We start from the raw sequence: 20429 nt of genomic DNA on the forward strand, positions 1-20429 counted from the left end.
GGAGAAGGAGGATGCGCGGTTTCCCCGGCTGATCGGGAAGGAAGGATGACCGAGGGAGGATGTGCACCAGCAGCCAGATCATCGGGAGCCTCCTGGTGCTCTCCGTGCTGGAGATAGGGTTAGGGGTGTCCAGCGTGGCCGTGGGGGCGGTGAGTTTCAGCCTGGTCCTCACAGAGCATAAACCTCAGCTGGGAGACTCTTCTCCGGTATGGAGCGGGGTGTGTGTACGTTAGCCATTTCACTCTCTCTTTAACTCTTTATGGTGATGATCAGACCGTGCGAAGGCATCCCCCTCCCTTCCCTTTCCTTCCTTCCCTTCCGTGTGTGCATGCTGCGCCGAGAGCCTCGCCGGGTCCATTTCCGATGTGCATGGGGTACAGTCTGCATACTCGTGGGGCGAGGGGGGAGGCACGGGGGGGAGAGATGTATGTGTGTGTTGGGGGGCAGACCCCTTCTTTCTCGCTCCTTTTCGTTTTTCAATTTTGCTGTGAACAATTGAACTTCCTGTGAACCCGTTCTCACACCTGGGCAAGCCCGATGCCTCGAGTGGAACACGGGCCATAGCTTACAATCTTTAAATTGACTGTGAGTTTTGCTTTTAAAAAAGGACAGCCCTGTCCCTTATGACGAGACTGTCAAAAGGTGCTTTAAAATAATGTCGATGGTATGTCAGCTGAGTTCTGAGCTTTTGGAGGAAAAAGAGAAAGAGGAAATGGGAAGGAAAAGGAAAGATATGTTCTCATGATCTGGCACCCTGAGCTTCTTGTGAAATGAACAAAAAAAATCAAACACCAATAATGGGTTAATAGAGCAGCATGTTCATATCACAGAGCATTTCCCACTTCTCAAAAAGGTTTCTTATTTTTTCAGTTTGAGATATGCATGTTTCTAGGAAGAATTTTCCTCCAAATGGTTATTTATATTTATGAAACAAAGAGTAGGAAATATCGAATATTCAGCCTAAACATGAGTGGGCATTTTTGAACCAAGCTGGTTTTGGCCAGCTTGGATTGTACAGCAGTATTTCTAAAAGGATTGTTTGCTTTGCTTGAGATAAGATGATAAATGCAAAACACTCTTGGTTATTCATCAGCGTAACCTCCTGTAATTTATAGATTCATTCTGACAAAGTGCTTCACGTAATATTCTGTCAATAATTATTAATTATTAATAATTATTAATTATTGACAACAGTCATAAATATTTTTGGCAGTGTATAAACACACATAATCCTGCACTGCAGAACGGGTAGGTGAGAAATGAGAATGAAGACCAGATAAGATAAGACAGTGGCCAACAGGTAATGATATTATCAAAATCACTTCAAAGAGGGAGGTTTCTGATCACTGCTGATGAAGAAAAAAGATTACTCAAAAACATGTGTCTATCTGAAGATTTAATGACAGAGGGCAATATCCTGGGTTTCACTGAAGTCAAAGAGTTTTGGCCAGTCAGTGAGATCAGTATTTTACGCAGTGATTGCATTTTGTGACAATGCTATCACAGCTGATACCATTTCATGACGATGCACATTTCCTGCACAACTGCCTCTTCATTTTTATGGTTTCTGTTACCCCTGAGTTTGTACTAGCCATAGATTAAGATCCTATTACATTAGATGTTGGCTCCAAGGACCTTATAATCAAAGCAAGAGACAGATGTAGGATAAAAGGATGTAAGGGAGTATGAAGAAACAACAAACCAAAATTGATTGGTATAACAGGTGGTTGCATTAAGACACCAGCAGTCTGGCTGATTTCAAGCTGTTCGTAGGTAGAGTTTTAGAGAGGAGTAAGACAGAGGCCAATGAAGTGATTTTGCAGATGTTTATAGCAAATTCTCCCCATATGTGAGTCTGCATGGAAGGGAACCCAAAGGGACTTGTTTGAAAACGTAACAAGTGAGTAAAGGATGCCCACAACCAGAGCCAGGAGAGGCAGGCATAAACTGCTAGGAACTGAGCAAACAGCTGCAGGTTGGGTAGGCAGAGAGAGGCCACAATGAAACTGTAAAGTGGAAGCAAGCAGCTTATGTTTCATGTAGTAGAGGAAATGAGAAATCGCAGAGTTGTGCAGAGTGGGGTGACGTGGTTATAAAGGCTTACTTACTTTGCCTTGAACTAAAGATCTTTGGTCTAAAATGTCACCATTACAGCACCCTCTTTGTACCACTCCAGCAGTTCAAATTATCTGTTAGGTTGTGTTCTCCTGACTAGAGGACTAGCAGGTGAGACAGGACAAGAAAGGGGCCAGAGATCTACCGTTCTCCAGGGATGCTTATGGCCATGGGTAGCTAGGTCCAAATTAAAACAACTGGAGAAAGGTTTGTTTGCACAATCCTCAGAATTGTCCTGCTGCAGAAATAGCATAAACCACCTTTCTGCTCACTGGATCTTACAGTGAGCTCATGTTGCCTGTATTAAAAAATACGTCTTGCATAAAACGTTATTTTTTTCCAATTCACACTCTTGAATCAAGGTTTTCCTCTGAAAAATTAACAATAAGGAACAGAATGGGACATGAAAGGAAAAACTAATACTTTGACATGTTAGGATGTAAAACACTGGAGTTAAGTTGAAGAGCGTCATGTGTCCTGTTGTAATTTACCTGGAACTATACTGAAAATTTTTGACCCTGTTCTATCCTTTGCCTATGTGGGTGGAACTCAGCAGAGGCCCAAGTTCATAAGGAAGTTGATGAAGATAGCATCACCATGGAAACCTTAACCTGAATTCCTAAAATTTGGGCATCTTAAAATCATGCACATTCTATCTCCTATACTTGCCTCCCTATGATGCTTTCCATTTGACGCGCATTACCTTTCTTCTTAAAAGAGTTGTTCTTATTGTTCACTGTCTCCATTCAGCCAGATAATTTACTAACGGACCTAACTTTAAGCATGTGAATCCCACCCACAAGATTAGAGATACAAGTGAAGTTAAGCATGGGCTGAAGTGCTCTGAATCATTGCGTGTCCTGCATTATGTATAAGCAAGCCAGGGAAAGTGGAGTATACAAAAATGAAGAAATGGAAAGCCTAGATAATGTCTATATCAAAAATGCATGGAAATGGGAAAACGATTTCTAAATTTGTTGTTCTCTTTGGAGTTGAGCTGGATTAAAATAGTAAGAGTTGTTTAAAAAGTAGCCAAAAGAAAACAACTGAAGGTGTGACTGACTTCTGAAATTATCTGGAGCACGTGGAGATGACTATCCAATTTATTTTACATCATATCCAATCTGTTCTTTTTAAAATAGGCCACAGCTGCTAAATTGAAAAAAAAACCCAAACCAGTCCCATATAACCTAAGGTGAATGTGTTGTTGATTTCTGGATTTTTTTTCTCTTTGTTATGATTGTACTGGTGCAATCTACTCCACAGGCTGTACTCAGTGTCTCCCAGATTTTTTTTTTTCCAGAAATTGAGGTATATTTCTGAAATCCACCATTCCAAGTCAGTTATATGACGTCCTATAGAAATGATCCAACCAATGAGCATGCTGAACCACTAACACTAACATAGCAAGAACGACAGCATCCATAGCAAAGGCTTTTGCACAAACAAAAAAATCGGAAGATAATCTTTCAAAAAGTATTCACAGATATTTTTTAAATGGTCACATACTTTCCCATCTATATTTAGAACATAATGGTTGCATCACCATCACTATGATTAGTGACTAAATCTTCACACACACATATGTAGATGGCTCTAATTCTCATTTATTCTGCAGTGGTGAATAAATTATCTCTATAAACGAGACTCTGTCACAGAGAGAGAGAGAATGAGAGACAAAAGCCACATCTGTAGTCAAATATGCCATCTATCTTCATTTGCAAGAGAGAGACCTGATGATTCACTTATGGCTATGCCCCTCAACAGTAATAGTTTCTTCCCTTATAAAGACAAATATCTAAACGTATTTGTGAGAGAGATGCATTCTCTGGATGTTGGTTGGTCTGTCTGTCTGTAGGGGCAGAGTTATTGTTTCCATGATTTGTGATTTTAGCACAGTGGAAGTCTGCCTGCCCATTAAAAATCTGCATTTATAGTTTGGCTACAGAAATTTGCTCCAAATTGGCACTTGAAATATTTTATTTCAATGACTTTTTTTTATCCAGGATTTGAAGAAAAAGAAAAAGGTTCAGTCAGTATGGAACTCTCCCAGTGCAAGAACATCATTTTAGACTGTTAAATCAATGTCGGTGGCCTAAAATTTTAAAACATTAAATTTTGCATCTATTTTTTACTGCTGCCAAGTTCCCTTGGAAAGAAGAGACAAACTATTTTTTTTTTTTCAAAAGAACACTAAAAAATTCACATTATTGTTTAGCATGTAGACAAAATGCAGATGTGATCCTACTTTATTTTCACATGTGCATTGCATTTTCATCAAACTGACCATATTTCTGGCTGGCTCCTGCTCCCAATGAAATGAATCGCAGCACTGTCAGTGAGCCCAGTGGAAGCTGGAGAGAATTCTGTACCTATAGATGAGGGAGGATGTACCAAGCGTGGGAGCTTCTTGCCTTGCATGGAACCAAGACAATTCACTCCAGCTGAGAAGTCTTTCAGTAGGTTTTCTTTATCATTCAGACACTCCAGAAGCATAAACCAATCTGGAAGACGGTCTATCCAAGGGGACTTGTAGTTCCTGGGTTGTATTTAAGAGAATCTGTTGAATATAGACTGACTTAACCATATGCTTAAATGTTTTGCTGAGATAAGACTTTAGTTCACCTGCAGCGAATAATCTTTAATCTATTACTTTTTGAGATTAAAGCAGTCACATGCTAAACTAAATATTTGACACAAAAACAACAAAAAGCATTATTTACAATTTGTTATTCTGATAGGCCCTAAACAAGTAAATAAATACTATTATTTTGTGCTGAAAACGTGTTTTTCCAGATGACCAGAGGTTTTTTGAATCACTGACGGCAGGTAGACTTTCAGGTTGAGAGACCCATTTCTAAATTTCCTTGTTTCTAAAAACCATTTCCCATTTTTAAAGCATCTCTGCAGGCCTAGAACCAGATGAACGGAAACACTAATCACAGGGACTGGGATGGAATTTAAACTGCTTGAATATGGCTTGAATCAGTGGGAATTGTAGCACCACCTGAGCTCATATGACCAAAGAGCACACTGCCAGGTCAAGGTGTTAGCTCAGATTAGACGTGTTTTAACACCATGTCTCACCTCAAATTGCAGAGCCCCCCTCTCAGTATGACAGATTTGATGGGACACGGGGTTGGGTTGTGGCAATACTGTTGCTTCTGGTTCTGGATCTGGATGACTTGTAGCCAGCTAGACATTCCTGTCACCACAACCCCTTGCATGGGACAACAATGACATTAGAAGTTTCCATCCCCCTTTTGCAAAGATTATTGTGTTTCTCTATGGAGGTAACAGGCAAACCTACTATCTAGGCTTGCTCTTGTTGCCCGTTGTAATTTTTCTCTAGTTTGATGCCTTTGTTTTCATGAGTGGATTCTTGGCCCTTTATGCCTGCACTAAGAAAACTTAACTTGGTCTGAAGTACTGCTTCAAAGAAGAGTTATAATTGAGATACCTTCTCTGCTCAGTTCATCCATTAGGGATTTCAGCTTTTTTCTCAATTGGATGGAGTTGAAGCAACAAGATTATTAAATAGAATGGTCCTTTCTAGACATTACTAATTTCAAATTCCTGGGTGTTCTTGTGGCAGTCCCATGTTTATACAGTTTTAATGTAGAACGCAGATTTTCCGGTTTACTCCCTGACAAGAGTAGACAGAAGTGAAGCTGTTGATTCTGTTTTGATGGTTTATTCTTCTAAGTGGGAGATTATTTGATAGGTATGATATGCTTGCATTTTCACTGTGTTATATTCAAATTTGGAGTAATTTCCCTTCCCCTATTTCATCAGATACATATGGATGACCCAAAACACTGGAGGGCTTTCCACACAGTGTATGTAGTTTGGGCTTCTTCTTTGTCATGAACACTAACTAGGGGCCAATCAGTCCTTATATTCAACAGGTTTTCTCTACTATTTTCTTCAGCCTCTCTCCAGAAAGATTTTCCATAGACAGTTTTCATTTTCTCAAGGGTATTACATTCACCATTGCTTTTGCCACCTCAAAACAGAAGAAAGAAAGGTTTCTTAGGTTCAATATACAAAATAAAAACAGTTCCTTTTCTTCTGCATGATGGAAACCAACAAATTTTTGGCTCTCTGTAGATATAACTAAAACTGAATCTTTTTTTTTCAGACTACCAGTAAGAAAGCCCCTTTTTTCCAGGAGAAAGTGAAAGAGGCCAAGTCTTTTGTTCCAGAAAATATGACATAGGGATGGATCCAAACCACAAAACTTGAATCTAAATTGAGATTTCAGCCTCCTTACTGAAATTTCTGGGTGTTTGGATCTGAGGTTTTGTTTCAAGCCCATGTTTAATATAAAGTAAATTAAAGCAGGCTCAAAATAAACATTCTCCTTTTCTGGGAGGTCTTTGGTTCTTTATTCCGAAGTTCAACAGACCAAAAAAGAGATTTTCAAATATGCATATTGAACATAAGCAGGCCCAGCTGCAGCGTGAATGGCAAAGACTCCACAGACAATTAAACACTACCGGATCACCTTGCAATCACACTAGTGCTATCAGTGGGACTCTGCCTCTGCTAGGTCCCCAGCAAATCTTCATTGAAAGGGAGACTGAGGCACTTACTGAGTCTCTAAGTACCTTTTGTGCTTTGTAGTGTCTTTCTTTGGATTTTTTACCCATCACCCAAGAGTGGTTCTGCCCCTATCTATTATTGGATGATACATTCAATCCCTGCCTCCTCTGCTAGTCTTGACACAAAACATCATATATCATAGGAGGTATGAATAAGTCTGCAACCAAAAGTAACCCCAGAAGTAATGGGAATTGGTTGCAAATAGTGATCTATGTAGGTTTTTAAGTGAGATTTTGGATCTTTTAGCCTTTATGATTTTTCTGATGAATAATAATTAAAATGAAAGTCCAACAGTGAAACATCTGTTTCAACAAGTCCCAGCTGAAGGTCCCTCTCTGGATCTCAGGGCATTTTGGAGGGCTTACTAATTTAGCTTATCCTTCATGAAATGTATCAGCCTTATTCTCAGCATGAGTTGTGAACACTTCAACAACTGACCATTCTTTATAAGGAGCTTATCTTCAGTGATATATTTCTTTTCCACTCCTGATTTACTGTATTTTCAGCATGTGTTTGCCTTAACTCACTTCAGGTTTGACACGGCTAGAAAATCTAACTACATTTAAAAGAGTCCAAAAGGTTGGTAAAAACTGACTGAGGACAATCAATGATCATGTAGAAAGGAGAAAGTTCTCACGTGACAGTATTAGTTAGTCATGGGTAAACTGTAGTCCAGAGTAGCTCAACAGTTACAAGTCAAGTTTAAATGGTATGACATATTGACATGAAGATGAAGTCTTTCAGGATAGCCAAGAACAGAGAGTGGCAAGACAGCAGAGCCCCTGGTGGCTGTATTCCAGTTGGCAGTATTATACAATAGAAGAGTTCAAAATTAAAAGACAAACAGGAACAAACATAGGAAATTCCTTTTGAGTCTGATTTGTATTCGCATGCTTTTTCTGTTACAAAGAGCTAGTGTAGTTTCTCCCATCTACTTTTCACTACCGCTGATCACAACACTGCGACATTAAAAATTTTACAGGAAATTTCTATAGCACCAACAAAAGAATTCTCGAGTCCCTAGCTGATCTATCAAAAGCAATGATCAGAGTCAATCACATAATATCCCACTGACTTCCTAACCTTTCTAGAGGTCTACATTGAGAAGACTGGCTAAGGCAACTCTGCATGAGCAGTGTTCCTGAGCCCCGGGTATTGCTAATATTCTCTCTGTAAAGCAGGTTTCCACTGCTTCCAGTGGATCAGAATCCTCTGCAGTCTCAGAAGTGAGGGGTAAACTTGGCTCAACATTTTCAAAGCTTTGCATGAGGTTAATTGCCTGACACTGTGGCTCAAATTCATCCACTGGTTTTAATAGCAAAATGCCTGCTGTCATAAAAAAATAACCATACTGTTTTTTGGGCAAGCCTTTTCTCTGTGAATGTAACACACTGTCATCCAAAAAACCTCAAATAATATTAAACCTTTGCTACTGCCCAAGTGCTTTTCTACCAAGGTTTTTAAGATGTTCAGGCACACTAGTGCATTCAGTTTCACAACTTGCTTGTCTCGTAGTCATATGGATTATAAAATTTTTGCATGAGCTTCCCAAGCTCACACAGAAGAATGTAGGAGAACCAGGGATACCCAAATCCTCTGAGTTCTCTGTTGAGTTCTTTAACTACAGGACACCTTATTCCTTGTGTATGTATATAAATATTGTAGATGTACAGAGAGAGAAAATACATACAGAGTATACATACAGACCCTGACACAATAAAATATTATCGTAGAATGAGAGAATCAAAGAATATCTCAAGTTGGAAGGGATCCATAAGGGTCATTGAGTCCAACTCCCTACTCCGCGCAGGACTACCTAAAACTAAACCATATGACTAAGAGCATCGTCCAGATGCTCCTTGAACTCTGACAGGCTTGGTGCTGTGACCACTTCCCTGGGGAGCCTGTTCCAGTGACCGACCACCCTCTCAGTGAAGAACCTTTTCCTCATGTCCAACCTGAACTTCTCCTGACGCAGCTTCATACCATTTCCATGTGTCCTATCACTGGTCACCAGAGCGAGGAGATCAGCACTTCCCCCTCCGCTGCACCCCTTGAGGAAGATGTAGACTGTGATAAGGTCACCCCTCAGCCTTCTCTTCTCCAAGCTGAACAAGCCAAGTGACCTCAGCTGCTCCTTGTAAGTCTTGCCCTTGTGACCTTTCACCACCTTGGTCGCCCTCCTCTGGACACACTCTAATAGTCTGATGTCCTTCTTAAGTTGAGGCACCCAAAACTGCACACAGTACTTGAGATGGGGCTGCACCACTGCAGTGTAGAGTGGGACAATCACCTCCCTCAACCGGCTAGCTATGCTGTGCTTGATGTACCCCAGGACACAGTTGGCCCTTTTGGCTGCCAGCGCACACTATTGACTCATATTCAACTTGCCATCAACCCAGACCCCCAGATCTCTTTCCGTGGGGCTGCTCTCTAGCCTCTTATCCCCCAGTTTGTATGTATAACCAGGATTACCCCATCCCAGGTGCAGAATCCGGCACTTGCTCTTGTTAAATTTCATATGGTTGGTGATTGCCCAGCTCTCTAGTCTATCCAGATCTCCCTGTAAAAGGTCTCTCCCCTCGAGGGAGTCCACAGCTCCTCCTAATTTAGTCCGACAAACTTACTTAATGTACATTCGACTCCTGCATCCAGATCATTACTCCAGGTAGTCCCTCCGATACCTTAACTATGGAATACAGTAGTCACTCCTTGTTTTTGAGAAGCCAGCACCTTAGGGCTTGCAGATTAGCTCCTTCACTATTCTTTGGATTTCAAATGGGAAATACCTTAGGTAATATATATGTATATGGCACTATATAAAGGTGGTTTGGAAAAGTGTCTGTCCTGTCCTTGAAAAATAGTAAAGAACAGCAGAACTGCCCAAACTGGTGGGTTCTAATGCTGAGTGAACCTGTAACTTGCTCGTTGCTCCTTTGGTCATATGCAAGGCTAATATAACTTGTTCATTGCATTCCTTTCTGGCTAGCAAAGACTGTACAATGGAAATAGAAAGTCTTCTCCAATTGAAATCAATGGTAAAAAATCCATTAACTCTAATACGAGCAGAATTAAAGCATTTTTAAAAAATGGGTGACCTATTCTTTCAGCTTTGAATGCAAATTATCAAAACCCCAGCTTTTTAAACTAGTTAACATACACTTGTTACAAGTTGAAACTATCTTTGAGAGTATCTTCCGGATCCTTTCTGTAAGCTTTCCAGAACTCATTTTTCTTTATACAGAATTTTCCTTTTAATCCTATTCAATCACTACAGAGAGAAATGATATTATTAATCTGCTTTATCAAGTCTGACTGAATAGAACTTAATTACAGTGATGTCTTCAACAAAAATTTTTTTGAGGTTTCTGCATTAATTCTGAGAAATACAAAGCACTACATGCAAAAATCTGAAGCATGCCTTCAGTTGAAGGCAGTCTGCAATGACAGGAATGGGAGTGAAACTCCAAAACTTCACAGAAAGCCTGAGTGAAAACTTACAAGGCAGATGTGATAGTTTTGAGCCGAAATCTCCTCTGCCTGTGGGAAAGGGGCAGAAGGAGCCCTACCCATTGTTTTTTTGATTGTTGTACCAATGGGTGAGCTCTAGTAGCAATTACCAGTTGTATGTCCTGGTACGTGCTGAGCCATTCAACACCATGGTCTACATGACCCAGCTCTCTCCATAATCAGATTAGTATTAAGTCCACATCCCATGCTTAGTGTAGAGGTAAATAATATATAAAATTTAACCATATTAATTATGGTTATAATTACTAACTCAGAGTAAAAATACATCTCAAGACTTATGCTTAGCTATATGCATGAACTACTTTAGTTGGAGGGAGATAAACTATGTATTAAAGCATCTTCTCAACTGAGATACTGAAGTTGCAATATTATGGAGGGTAAATGAGATGTACATGCAATCTATTACACGGACCCTGAATGCTGTATAGAAACTGCTTAATTTTTTTCACTTCTTATGTAACAGCCAGGTCTGTTCTGTGATTTAATCCTAAATCAAGGTCAAGCAGAGCCTTTTGCTAGAAATACCATCTCAATGCAAAAAGGATGTGGAAAAATCCAGTTTTAAAACTATAAAATTACTTCCCAGTAGAGGTGTAGGGTTAGCTTTACTGAAAATAAGTAGCATAGATTTCTTAATAAAGGAGTTTATGAGGTATCAAAGAAATCTTTTGACAGTATTACAGACACTTGGAGAAGGCCTTATTGCTTTCATACAACTACTGTAGTTCCTATCATGACTGTTCCCTCAGGGACTGTTTGCTGTTTCCCTCCTTAAACTTTTTTGTAGGAGGAAGAAGATACATCAGAGATCGTCATTGGTCTTTGATGCAGGTCACTAAAAAGCATTAACACCTATTCATATCAGCTGGAAGGGGGTGTTTCTGTTTTTGTCAATCAGTTTTTGCCTAATGCTTGATGCAACAATTGGTTCCCTTTGTGATTGGGGCTTTTTTTTCAGGTTTTGTTTACCCAAGTAGCTTAAAAGTAGGAATTTTTTTTTTTTTTTCCTTTTTTTATGAGTAATCATCCTCAGTCTGACTTCTCATTCCAGTTTCTTCTTCTCGGATAAGTGTGTTTACGGTTGACTTATAACTTCCTGGAACATAAGGTTTGTGATAAAAATGCTGACAACAACTGTAACCATTGCCTAACCTACTGTTGTGATCATCACTACAGCAACACAGCAGGATTTAAACTTGAGACCTTAAATGATGAAATAATTGTGTGTTGTTTTTTTTTCTTTGCAGTTTCTGCTTTGTGGCATATGTGGAATATTGTGCGCCAAAAAAAAATCTGGACTTGTTGTAAGTTTTTCCATTGCATATATAACACATAAGTATTTGAAAGGCATACTTATCTAACTTGAACTCCTTACTGGGGGCTTTCTGTGTCCAAGTGTTTCAGATAAAAAGACAGTAAAAACTGCAAGTCAGCAGTCCAAAAAAGCAATCAGCACTTTGGGTTAATCAAGCAAAACAAGGCAGTTCTGAAATGGCCTATTTAGGTCTTGCCTATTTCAGCCATGCATCCCCATTTATCCCTGTCTGGATAAATATGGATGGAAAACCTCGGCACAAATTTATGCCAAGGCAATAAAAAGCTCCCCCATAATGTCACTGGATTGTATCTTCTCTCCTTCAAAAACCACCACTGGGCTGCCACCTCAGTGAGGCTGCTGACCAAGTTTGATTCTAGATATCGTAGCTGTTCACTGTTTTAATAAGTTCTTTCTGCAATCAGAATCACATATAAGCCAGTTTTAAAGTGATGACAGATGTTTTCTGTTTCTTCTAAGAATCAGAAGTACAGTCATTTTTCTGACTTCAGCAAAATGGTGTTATTATTACACAAGTCACAGCAGAACTTTATGTTAAAGACATGATCCTATTGTAAGTGATAATGTCTGGTTTAATTTTCTGTCAGCTTTATTATTCTGCCATATAGAGATGGAAGTCACATGAAAACAGCATAAGTGTGAAGGGAATCAAGATCTCTCTCAGATTATTTTTGAGTATCAATGAGTTATCCTAAACCCTATTACAATGACAGTCTCATTTCTTAAAGCATGTGGACCATAACCAGTTTCTAAAAGCTGTCTGTTCTGGTGGTCTCATGGAATAGTCACTTCCCAGTGAACTGCAGCATACAGCCTGAATGCCACATTCCTGATGAATTCTCATCCCAGTTGTGTACCGAAGTCATCTGTAAGGCTCCATAAATTGTTCCTACCACAGTAGATAAGTACATATACAAAGCTATATTGAGTAATATCAAAGGCCCATCTAGATCGACATCTGACAGGCCAGTAGTATCAAGGGAAGTGAATAAGACAATAATTTAGCAGTGTCTCCATAATAAGGTCTTTTGCCCTTGAGTCATTTGTGGCTCAAGGACATCCTGAACCAGGGTGGCATCTTTGTGATTAAAGCGATAGGAGGTCTTTAAACATGTCTCACTAATTGCAGCCTGTTTCACATCCTTTGAAAGTTCCCAGAAACATTTTAACCAAGTTAAAAACAAACAAACAAACAAACACATAGTCACCACACTGACCTGCTGTGGAGCTGCATCACAGATTTCTTTGCTGTTTCTCTTGCTTCTTTGTCCAGCACATTCACCCTGAATGAAGTCCCCACAAAAGCTGTAGAAAGCTTCCAAACTGCTGTCTGACTGAACAAATTAGAATTGAACAAGAGGCAGAGTCAGATGGCACACAAAGCAAGAGAGATTCACTGCGAATACATGAGGTGTTCACTCCTGAGGAGTGGTGGGGAACTGCACGACAGAAAATTACGACACATTCTGTCATGTTACTGTTTTGAATGAAACGCTGGAAATCAGAAGATTTGTGTCCTAGGAGTCCTTCCATTGACTAGCTTTTAACATGAGCAACTCATTCAACCCAAGTTTATCTTACATGCAACATCAATCTTAACCCTTGTACACCAGAAGGTATTGTATTCCCTTGGAGCTCTGTGGGAGCTGAAGGAGTTAAAAATGAGTGTCTGTGCGGTGTTTTGAGTCCATGATGCTATTGAAGCATTGAATTATGGCTAGTCTCATTTTTTATATGAATGAATCTGTCTCTTAAAAATGTTACTGTGACATAACCTCTCTTGTCTTTCCTGACAGATGATACTTTTTTCTGCCTGTTGCATCTGTGGACTAATCGGAGGAATCTTAAATTTTCAATTTCTTCGTGCTCTGACAAAGAAGTCGTCTGCTCTCTATTCTTTGCATCTTGCCTCCATGTCTCTTGCATGCATTGGAATTGGTGGTTGCACCCTTTCTTCGTGGCTCACTTGTCGGCTAGCCAGCTATGAACAAAGGCGAATGTTCTCAGAAAGAGAACATTCATTGCATCACTCCCATGAAATGGCAGAAAAAGTAAGTTGTGTGTCCTCCCTTATTTGTTCTGCTTCTCCTGAAATGCTACTGTACGTGTTAACGTTTACAATTGGCAAGAGATGTTTTCAGTTCTATATGAGAAAGAGCTTCTGGGAAATTAAACGCTGCCATTCTTTGTAAGCTTTATTATGTTGCATTATATGGAGCTATTTTTAGGTACTGTATATTTGCAGTACATCCATTTCAATGAAGTACATCCATTTTCAACATAATTCCATTGTATAGCTATTCAAGGGCTTAGCTGCTAAATATAGCACTTCATAAATAATTGGAAGCCTTATTAATATGGATTATCATGTATTGTACTGTGAAAAAGCACAGAATGCTTTCTGTAACCACATCATTGCATGCTTCCAGGATTTAATCAATTTCTTCCTCTCCCAAGTACTCAGCTTATAAAGTAGTTTATTTAAACACAAAAGCCACAGTTCACAAACCTAGATGACTAAACCTACGCACCTAAGGGCATATTTAGATGCCTAAATGAAACTGGTCGGATTTGCAGCAGCACTGAGCATTTATTGCCTTCCTCTGTCAAAAGGAAGCTTACCAAGGTGTCTAGGCCTATGTTTAGGTGCTGAAACTTAAGCTCCCAAAGTTGAGCAGGTAGGGCCAAAAGAATTAATTGAATGGAATTCTTGAAATCAGCTGCTTGGATTTACAGATCTGATTAATATTTGAGGAGTAAAATTCAGTTCATTGACACCCTGTGCCACGTTTGGACTTTGTATCCAATGCCTTTCATTTGAGAAATGAGTAGAGAAGGGAACAAAAGTCAAGTGGACTGTCCATCTAAACCTCCATGTGCAAGTTTGCATTACAGTTAAGTTCAACAGTCTGTACCATATCTACTGAGACCTCTGAACAGCAGAGCGAGGATTAATTCATTCAGACTGTAGAATGTTTTCAGATTCCCTGACAAAACACAATATAGCAGTTAATTGTCCATTAAGTAAAAATAACTCGTCTTTGGTTTCTTAACTGAGATGAGACTCAAAGTAGAAATATAAACTGAATTCACCTTAGAAGATGTTTGAAACATGTTTTAAAAAGTTAAATAGTATAGATTACAACAGTAACATAAAACAGGGTGATAAAATCAAGGGAAGAGATACATTTCTCCCTCTCATTTTAAGATGAAGCAGAATTCTGATGAGCTACGTAGGCAAGTATGACCATGGTCTTGCAGATGGTAGGCTAGATCCTGCCTTTCAAAGAGGCTCTTGCCTCAACAAGGACAAAGGTGAAGTTCATTTGAGAGATAAAGAGAGAGGCAAAAAAAAAAGAAATGGCCTGGGAATAAAAACCTTTCAAAATACAAACTCGTGCCAACCTTATCAATTTGGGCTGAAGATGACCATGCATAGCAGTAGTTCACTGCCTCCCTTCCTGGCCTGTTGACCTACTGAGCTTTTAAACTCTTATCTTGGGTGAAGGGCCATGATGCATGTGCAGAGCAACCCTACTGCACATGCTCAGCGAATGTGGGATGTGCCCCACCGATGGTGGACTCCCTGCATGTGTGTTGTAGAATCAAGTATGCATGTGTAGATGGTCTGATCTGGGACTTCTTAGACCTACAGCCTGTGGATGGCCTGCTGCTGGCAGGTTTGAGTACATTAGCTCAAGGCATGCCCCTAAAAAATAATGAAGGCTACTTAAAAACTTACATTAAATTAGGCCCTGATTTAGAAAATAGCTTTAAAGTGTTTTATATATAAGACTATTTTGTATATTTGTAGAGATATACAGTAATATAGACATGTACTGCATGTGCATTTGTTTGTGCTATATTTATTGTATAATTGTTATATTTATATTAGAGATTGAGGGGTATTGAAATAACCGACCTGCCCAGCTGCCCGGTGGTTCCCCCGACACCAGAGTTACCTCCAAGGTACGCTGAACACTAGGGAGCTACCATGTTGTTATGTCACTTCAGGAAGGGCCACCTCTAAGAGGAAGTCATAGTTTCAGCTAATCAAAGTTGGCTGATGCTGTGATGTCACTCTGAGTCAGGAATGGTGCTTCCAGGTGGTGACATAATTCTACATGGTGAATGCTGCAATCTGGAAGTAAGTTGAGTATTTAAAATATTCACCCTAGTTACAGACATCCAAATGCTCCTATTTGGATGTTGCCACCATTGACTCACTCTGCTTCTAATCTGTGTGCTCCTTCATTTCTTGAATTCAGCAACGTTTTTTAATTTCTTAATACTTTTATTCCTGAAAACAAAATATTGGGGAAAATAAAAGATTTTCAATATTTTCTGAAATTATGATATTCTTATAGCTGATGTCTGCAGAGGATTCAAGTGATAAAGCTGACAAAAGGCAACTTACACTTGCTCATGAGTAGTCTTCTGACAGATTACTATCAAACTGTGGCTGACTGATAGTTAATATTAAATGGCTTTGGTATTCTTGGTTCCTTTCCCAGCTGATGGGTATCTTCAGCGTAGATCCAACAGAGGGTTTAGGCCCTTACAAATAGGCAACCATAGTGCCTCGTTTCAGAGCAGACAGCCCCCAGACTGGGATCCTGAGTTCAGTGTTAGGGATCCTGAGTTCAGTGTTAGGCTTGCATGTTTCTCTTCAGTATGTGAGGAGAATAAGGCACCATACAAAAACATCCAACACCATCACCTGCCAAATGGAGAGTTGGGTGGTAGAAAACGTTCAAAATTCAGGAAGTTTACACAGCTTCTTTTCCCTGAAACTTATACTTGATTCAGAAGTATTAACTGGCAAATCTACTTGGTTTGATGGCACCAAGTTTACTTTGTAGAGAGGAATAGCACATCCCTTCTTTCAAGAACTGTGCAGGCAACGATTAAGTCTTGCGATCTACTTCAAAATGTAGCTGCTAATGCCTGAGAGAGGAGGCACCAATGCTTCCACTTTATGTGAATCTTTGAGTTCTGCTTTCTGCCTCCCAAACTATAAATCAAATATTGTGGATTAAAAGAAGAGAGACAAAGAGTCCGACTAAGAATAAAGACCAGGTCCCAGAATTTTCTTCTCTTTACCAGGAATCTCATCTACTATGCTATAGAGTCAGGCTCGCTCTTTCTGTCTCTCTCTCTCTCTCTCTCTCTGTTTAGCCCAATGAATCTTGCTTAACTTTCTTCACAGAAACTTCCACAAGAAGGGGGCCAAACAAATCCCTTCACTTCCACAATTTCTTCAACTGTACCTAGGAGGTGGAAGAGGTAAATTTAATCTTTCCATGCAGAGAAGAGCTTCCGGTTCTCATGAAAATATTTTAGAACTAGCCCAACAGTGGCACCTCTACCTCATCTACCTGAATTTTAAAAAGAATAGCTCAAACTGCATTTTTATGTGTGCCCATTCCTCTGGGTATAGTTGAATGTTCTTTGGGATCTGTCATTGGACATAAGCAGCAGATCACTTCATTTCTGCACCCTGATTCAATTTGATATGAAATAGGTCTAGGACTGCTCAGAATAAGGCAGTTCTGAGCATAAACTCTGTGTGGCTTTGCAGCTTTGAGGGTCAGAGAAGTGCTTAATGACGGTACTATCCAGGCTTAGACAGCTGCTAAGTAGGTATTTTTTGGATTGTAATTTGAGAATTAGAAAATCTAACTCCAAACAAATGTTGGTTTAGGTGCTTTAGGATTCTGACTCATGATCAGGTCAGCTTGCTCCATGATGACTCATCTGCCACTTGAGTAGCAATTGCTGAACTGCTAAAAATTGTAGTCTGGCATATTAAGGGAAAACCAAAATCAGTCCCATCAAAAGGCAAGCAGTCAAAACCCTTAGATCCTGTTTGGATCTAGACCTACTTCCCAAATGTCTATCCCAGCTAGCATCGAATGGCATCTGTTTGTAGCATGTCAGCACAGAAAAAGGTTTGAATGGAAATGAAGACTTAATTACCATCCTGTTCCTTTGTAGATTACCACACAAGCTTGAGTTGACGCACTTTCAAAGGACAACGTCACAAAACTTGCACGGATGCCATCAATGCTGTATATGTGGTCTGAGAGTAATGTCCAACTCAATCAGTATCAATGAGTCTATCAGCTTTCAAATGTACTTAATTCATGTAGGAAGAAATGTGATTTCTTTTTTTTTACAGTGAGATTTATCAAGCGAAATAAAAATGTAAAGTTTTTCTGAATGTTTGAAATTCAGAGTTTGTTAAATTTTTATTACAACCTTAGCTAACTAACAAACACCATAAAATAACTGCAATTTTAATCAGTGTTTTTTATTCTTGTTGCAGGAAATGACAGACAACCTAAGCAATGGTGGCCCACATCTGATTTACAATGGAAGTGTATATTAAGAGATTTTAAAAAGTTCCAAGGAAAGAAGTGGTTTTAGAATTTTCTTCAGGAAAAATTGAAGAAAAAATTGAATTTCTTCAAGAAATTGAGAAAATGGAACTATCTTAGCTTTTATGGCTCAAATGTCACAACTGCAGAACAGCACAGTTGCATTTCCCTTTTAGAAACATGTTCAAAATTTGTCTCCTAAACATTTTGTGGATATACAATATTTATTCACTTCCTGGCTACTCTCTTTTGGTTTTTTGTCTGAATAACTTTTCAGAATTGTGATAGTATTTGAAACAGACTTCTCAAGATTCTTCTTCTCATGAAGACTCAAAAACCAGAAAAAAATAATTAAACTGGACCGCATTTAGCCCAGTCACAGGATTCCTAAAGAGAAGAGAAGAGGGCAGAGGAAGGATAGCTCAGGGGAATCTTTTTCTCCTCCCCACTTAGCATCATCTGGTGTAATATGATGGCTTCAGACCATGTGGCATGGTACCAGCAACGCATCTGCACAGTCCCCCTCCCCACATTGCAAATACATCCAGCCTGAGTTTTCCCAGTAGATCGTATCAAAAGAAAGTGCAAATTACTCTTCCAAAAGGCTCCCATTTCACATTCAGAGTGTAAATGAACAGTGTGCTGAAAACAACACCAATGTCTTTGTTTTGAAAGACAGAATGCTCTAAGAACGCCATAAATCAAAACCTCAACAATGCCTTGTTGTAAAGAAAATGTAAATATTTCCAATTTGTGAATGAAGTATATTTCGTAATTTCTTCATAAAAGATGACAAATAAAATGAAATCTAAACCAGAGATTTTAGAGAGATCTTTTGGGGTTTTTTCTCGTTCGAAAGATCTTGCAAAGCTGAACCATCACGCTTGCAGTTTTGCACAACACATCAAAAGGTTCCTAAAGGGGTGAAGCAAGTTCAGAAAGGAGAAAAACGAAGGCTGAACAGAGGCATGGTCAAGGTCAGAACATGCTGGCAATTCTGCACACCCGTGATAGAGTTTGGGGTCTGTTAAAGCAGTGTGTGTGTTTAGGCAGCAGCTTTAACTGACCCCAAACTTTATTGTAGGACTTACTGGCTCATATAGCCATGAAAAATGGGAGATGTAATCTGTAACAGAACATATACAGCACAATATTCATATAAAATATTAATATAAAATCACTTATATGTTACATAGCGAGTCTATGACTGTACTGTAAAGCCCAGCACTTCAACGTGAGTTTCAGGTGTGAGCATTATTGATGACTGGCAACATTTGGTGATTTATACCCATGTTCCCAGACAAGTGTGAATAGAGTCTTATTATTATTCAAGCCATGCCATAAAACCCTCTAGAAATTTTATTAAATTGTTTTGTGAATATATATGGTATAAAATAACCTTTAATTCAATTATCTTAGGATTTTCTGTCTGTAAGGGAGTTTCCCATCTAGTTACAACATAGGAAACATCTTCACTGTGATTTAACTCTCACTTGAACTTCATGAAAATTAGTTGGATGGCTAAGCTTGTGAGTCAAAAACTGTCCACCTTATAAGGCTTCTCTTCACTTATCTTTTGAATCTTCTGTAAGCCCCTGATATACTAATATGTATTACGTACGTTAGTAATTGCTAATGAGACTGTTCAAGTTCATAAAGAATATAGGTACTGTCATAGCAAAAGAATTAGATGTTAAGGCATCTCTGCTCAAGGAAAGTGCTCCCCTTCCCAGGTCCTACCAGCTTTTAGACTGTCTCCCCTACTACATTCCAGCTTGTTTGGGCTCTTTATAGGTGCCATTGATGCTGGTGGCATTGCTCCTTGGAGCTTGATGCTCCTCTTCCTCAGCAGCAGGAAACATGGGATATATCTGTCCCCAGTATGTGCCCCTTCTGGGAGCACTTTTGCTGCAGCTCTGGACACAGCCTGTCAAGGCAGGACTAGTGTCTAAATGGGCTGCAGGGTTTCATACAGGCTGAAGAAATCCACACCGATCATAGAACCAGAGGCGGTTCCCTTCCTCATTGCATCAGTACAAAGACTGTAAAAGGGCCTTATCAAAGAAAAGCAAGAGTAAAATAAAAAATGACTCAAAAATCCACCTCAGAACTATCTGACTGATGTTCATCACTAGCTCTGGAGGGCAACTGTAAAATCACGGTTCGTACAGAGGTATCTTGCAACACCTCAGGACTAGGAATTATAGCTTTAGATCCTAGAGAGTGATTTGGAATTGCAGTTCAGAACCTGCTCAGGAATGACATGAAAGAACCCACCATAACACTACCCATTTACTTATCACAAACCCTTCATTTCCTGGCATGGTAGTAAGAGTATGGGATGGTGCAGGGGAATAGGTGATTATTCTATATCCAGCTTTGGAAAGGAAAGGAGGATACATTCTCAAAGCTCACAATGTTTGAAGCCTTACTGTAACCTATGAAATACAACCACACCACTT

General features: G+C 39.4%; 1 protein-coding gene across 1 annotated transcript; it reads left to right on the plus strand.

Moving 5' to 3' along the window:
* Positions 1–59: 59 nt before the first annotated feature.
* Positions 60–17978, plus strand: TMEM196 (transmembrane protein 196). The gene is made up of 4 exons (XM_019472781.1): positions 60–206; positions 11499–11555; positions 13384–13638; positions 17916–17978. Exons 1-4 carry the CDS (start codon positions 60–62, stop codon positions 17976–17978), a joined length of 522 nt encoding a protein of 173 aa, XP_019328326.1.
* Positions 17979–20429: the final 2451 nt, after the last annotated feature.

The sequence above is a fragment of the Aptenodytes forsteri genome, unplaced genomic scaffold (genome assembly GCF_000699145.1).
Source record: "Aptenodytes forsteri isolate BGI_AS27 unplaced genomic scaffold, ASM69914v1 Scaffold164, whole genome shotgun sequence".
NCBI classification, from domain to species: domain Eukaryota; kingdom Metazoa; phylum Chordata; class Aves; order Sphenisciformes; family Spheniscidae; genus Aptenodytes; species Aptenodytes forsteri.

Bases quoted from the DNA above. Each gene is read 5' to 3' on its own strand.
- TMEM196 (XM_019472781.1), top strand. From the start codon at position 60: ATGTGCACCAGCAGCCAGATCATCGGGAGCCTCCTGGTGCTCTCCGTG. The intron at 207-11,498 runs GTATGGAGCGGG...TTTTCTTTGCAG, and splicing joins AGCTGGGAGACTCTTCTCCG to TTTCTGCTTTGTGGCATATG. The intron at 11,556-13,383 runs GTAAGTTTTTCC...CTTTCCTGACAG, and splicing joins AAAAAAAATCTGGACTTGTT to ATGATACTTTTTTCTGCCTG.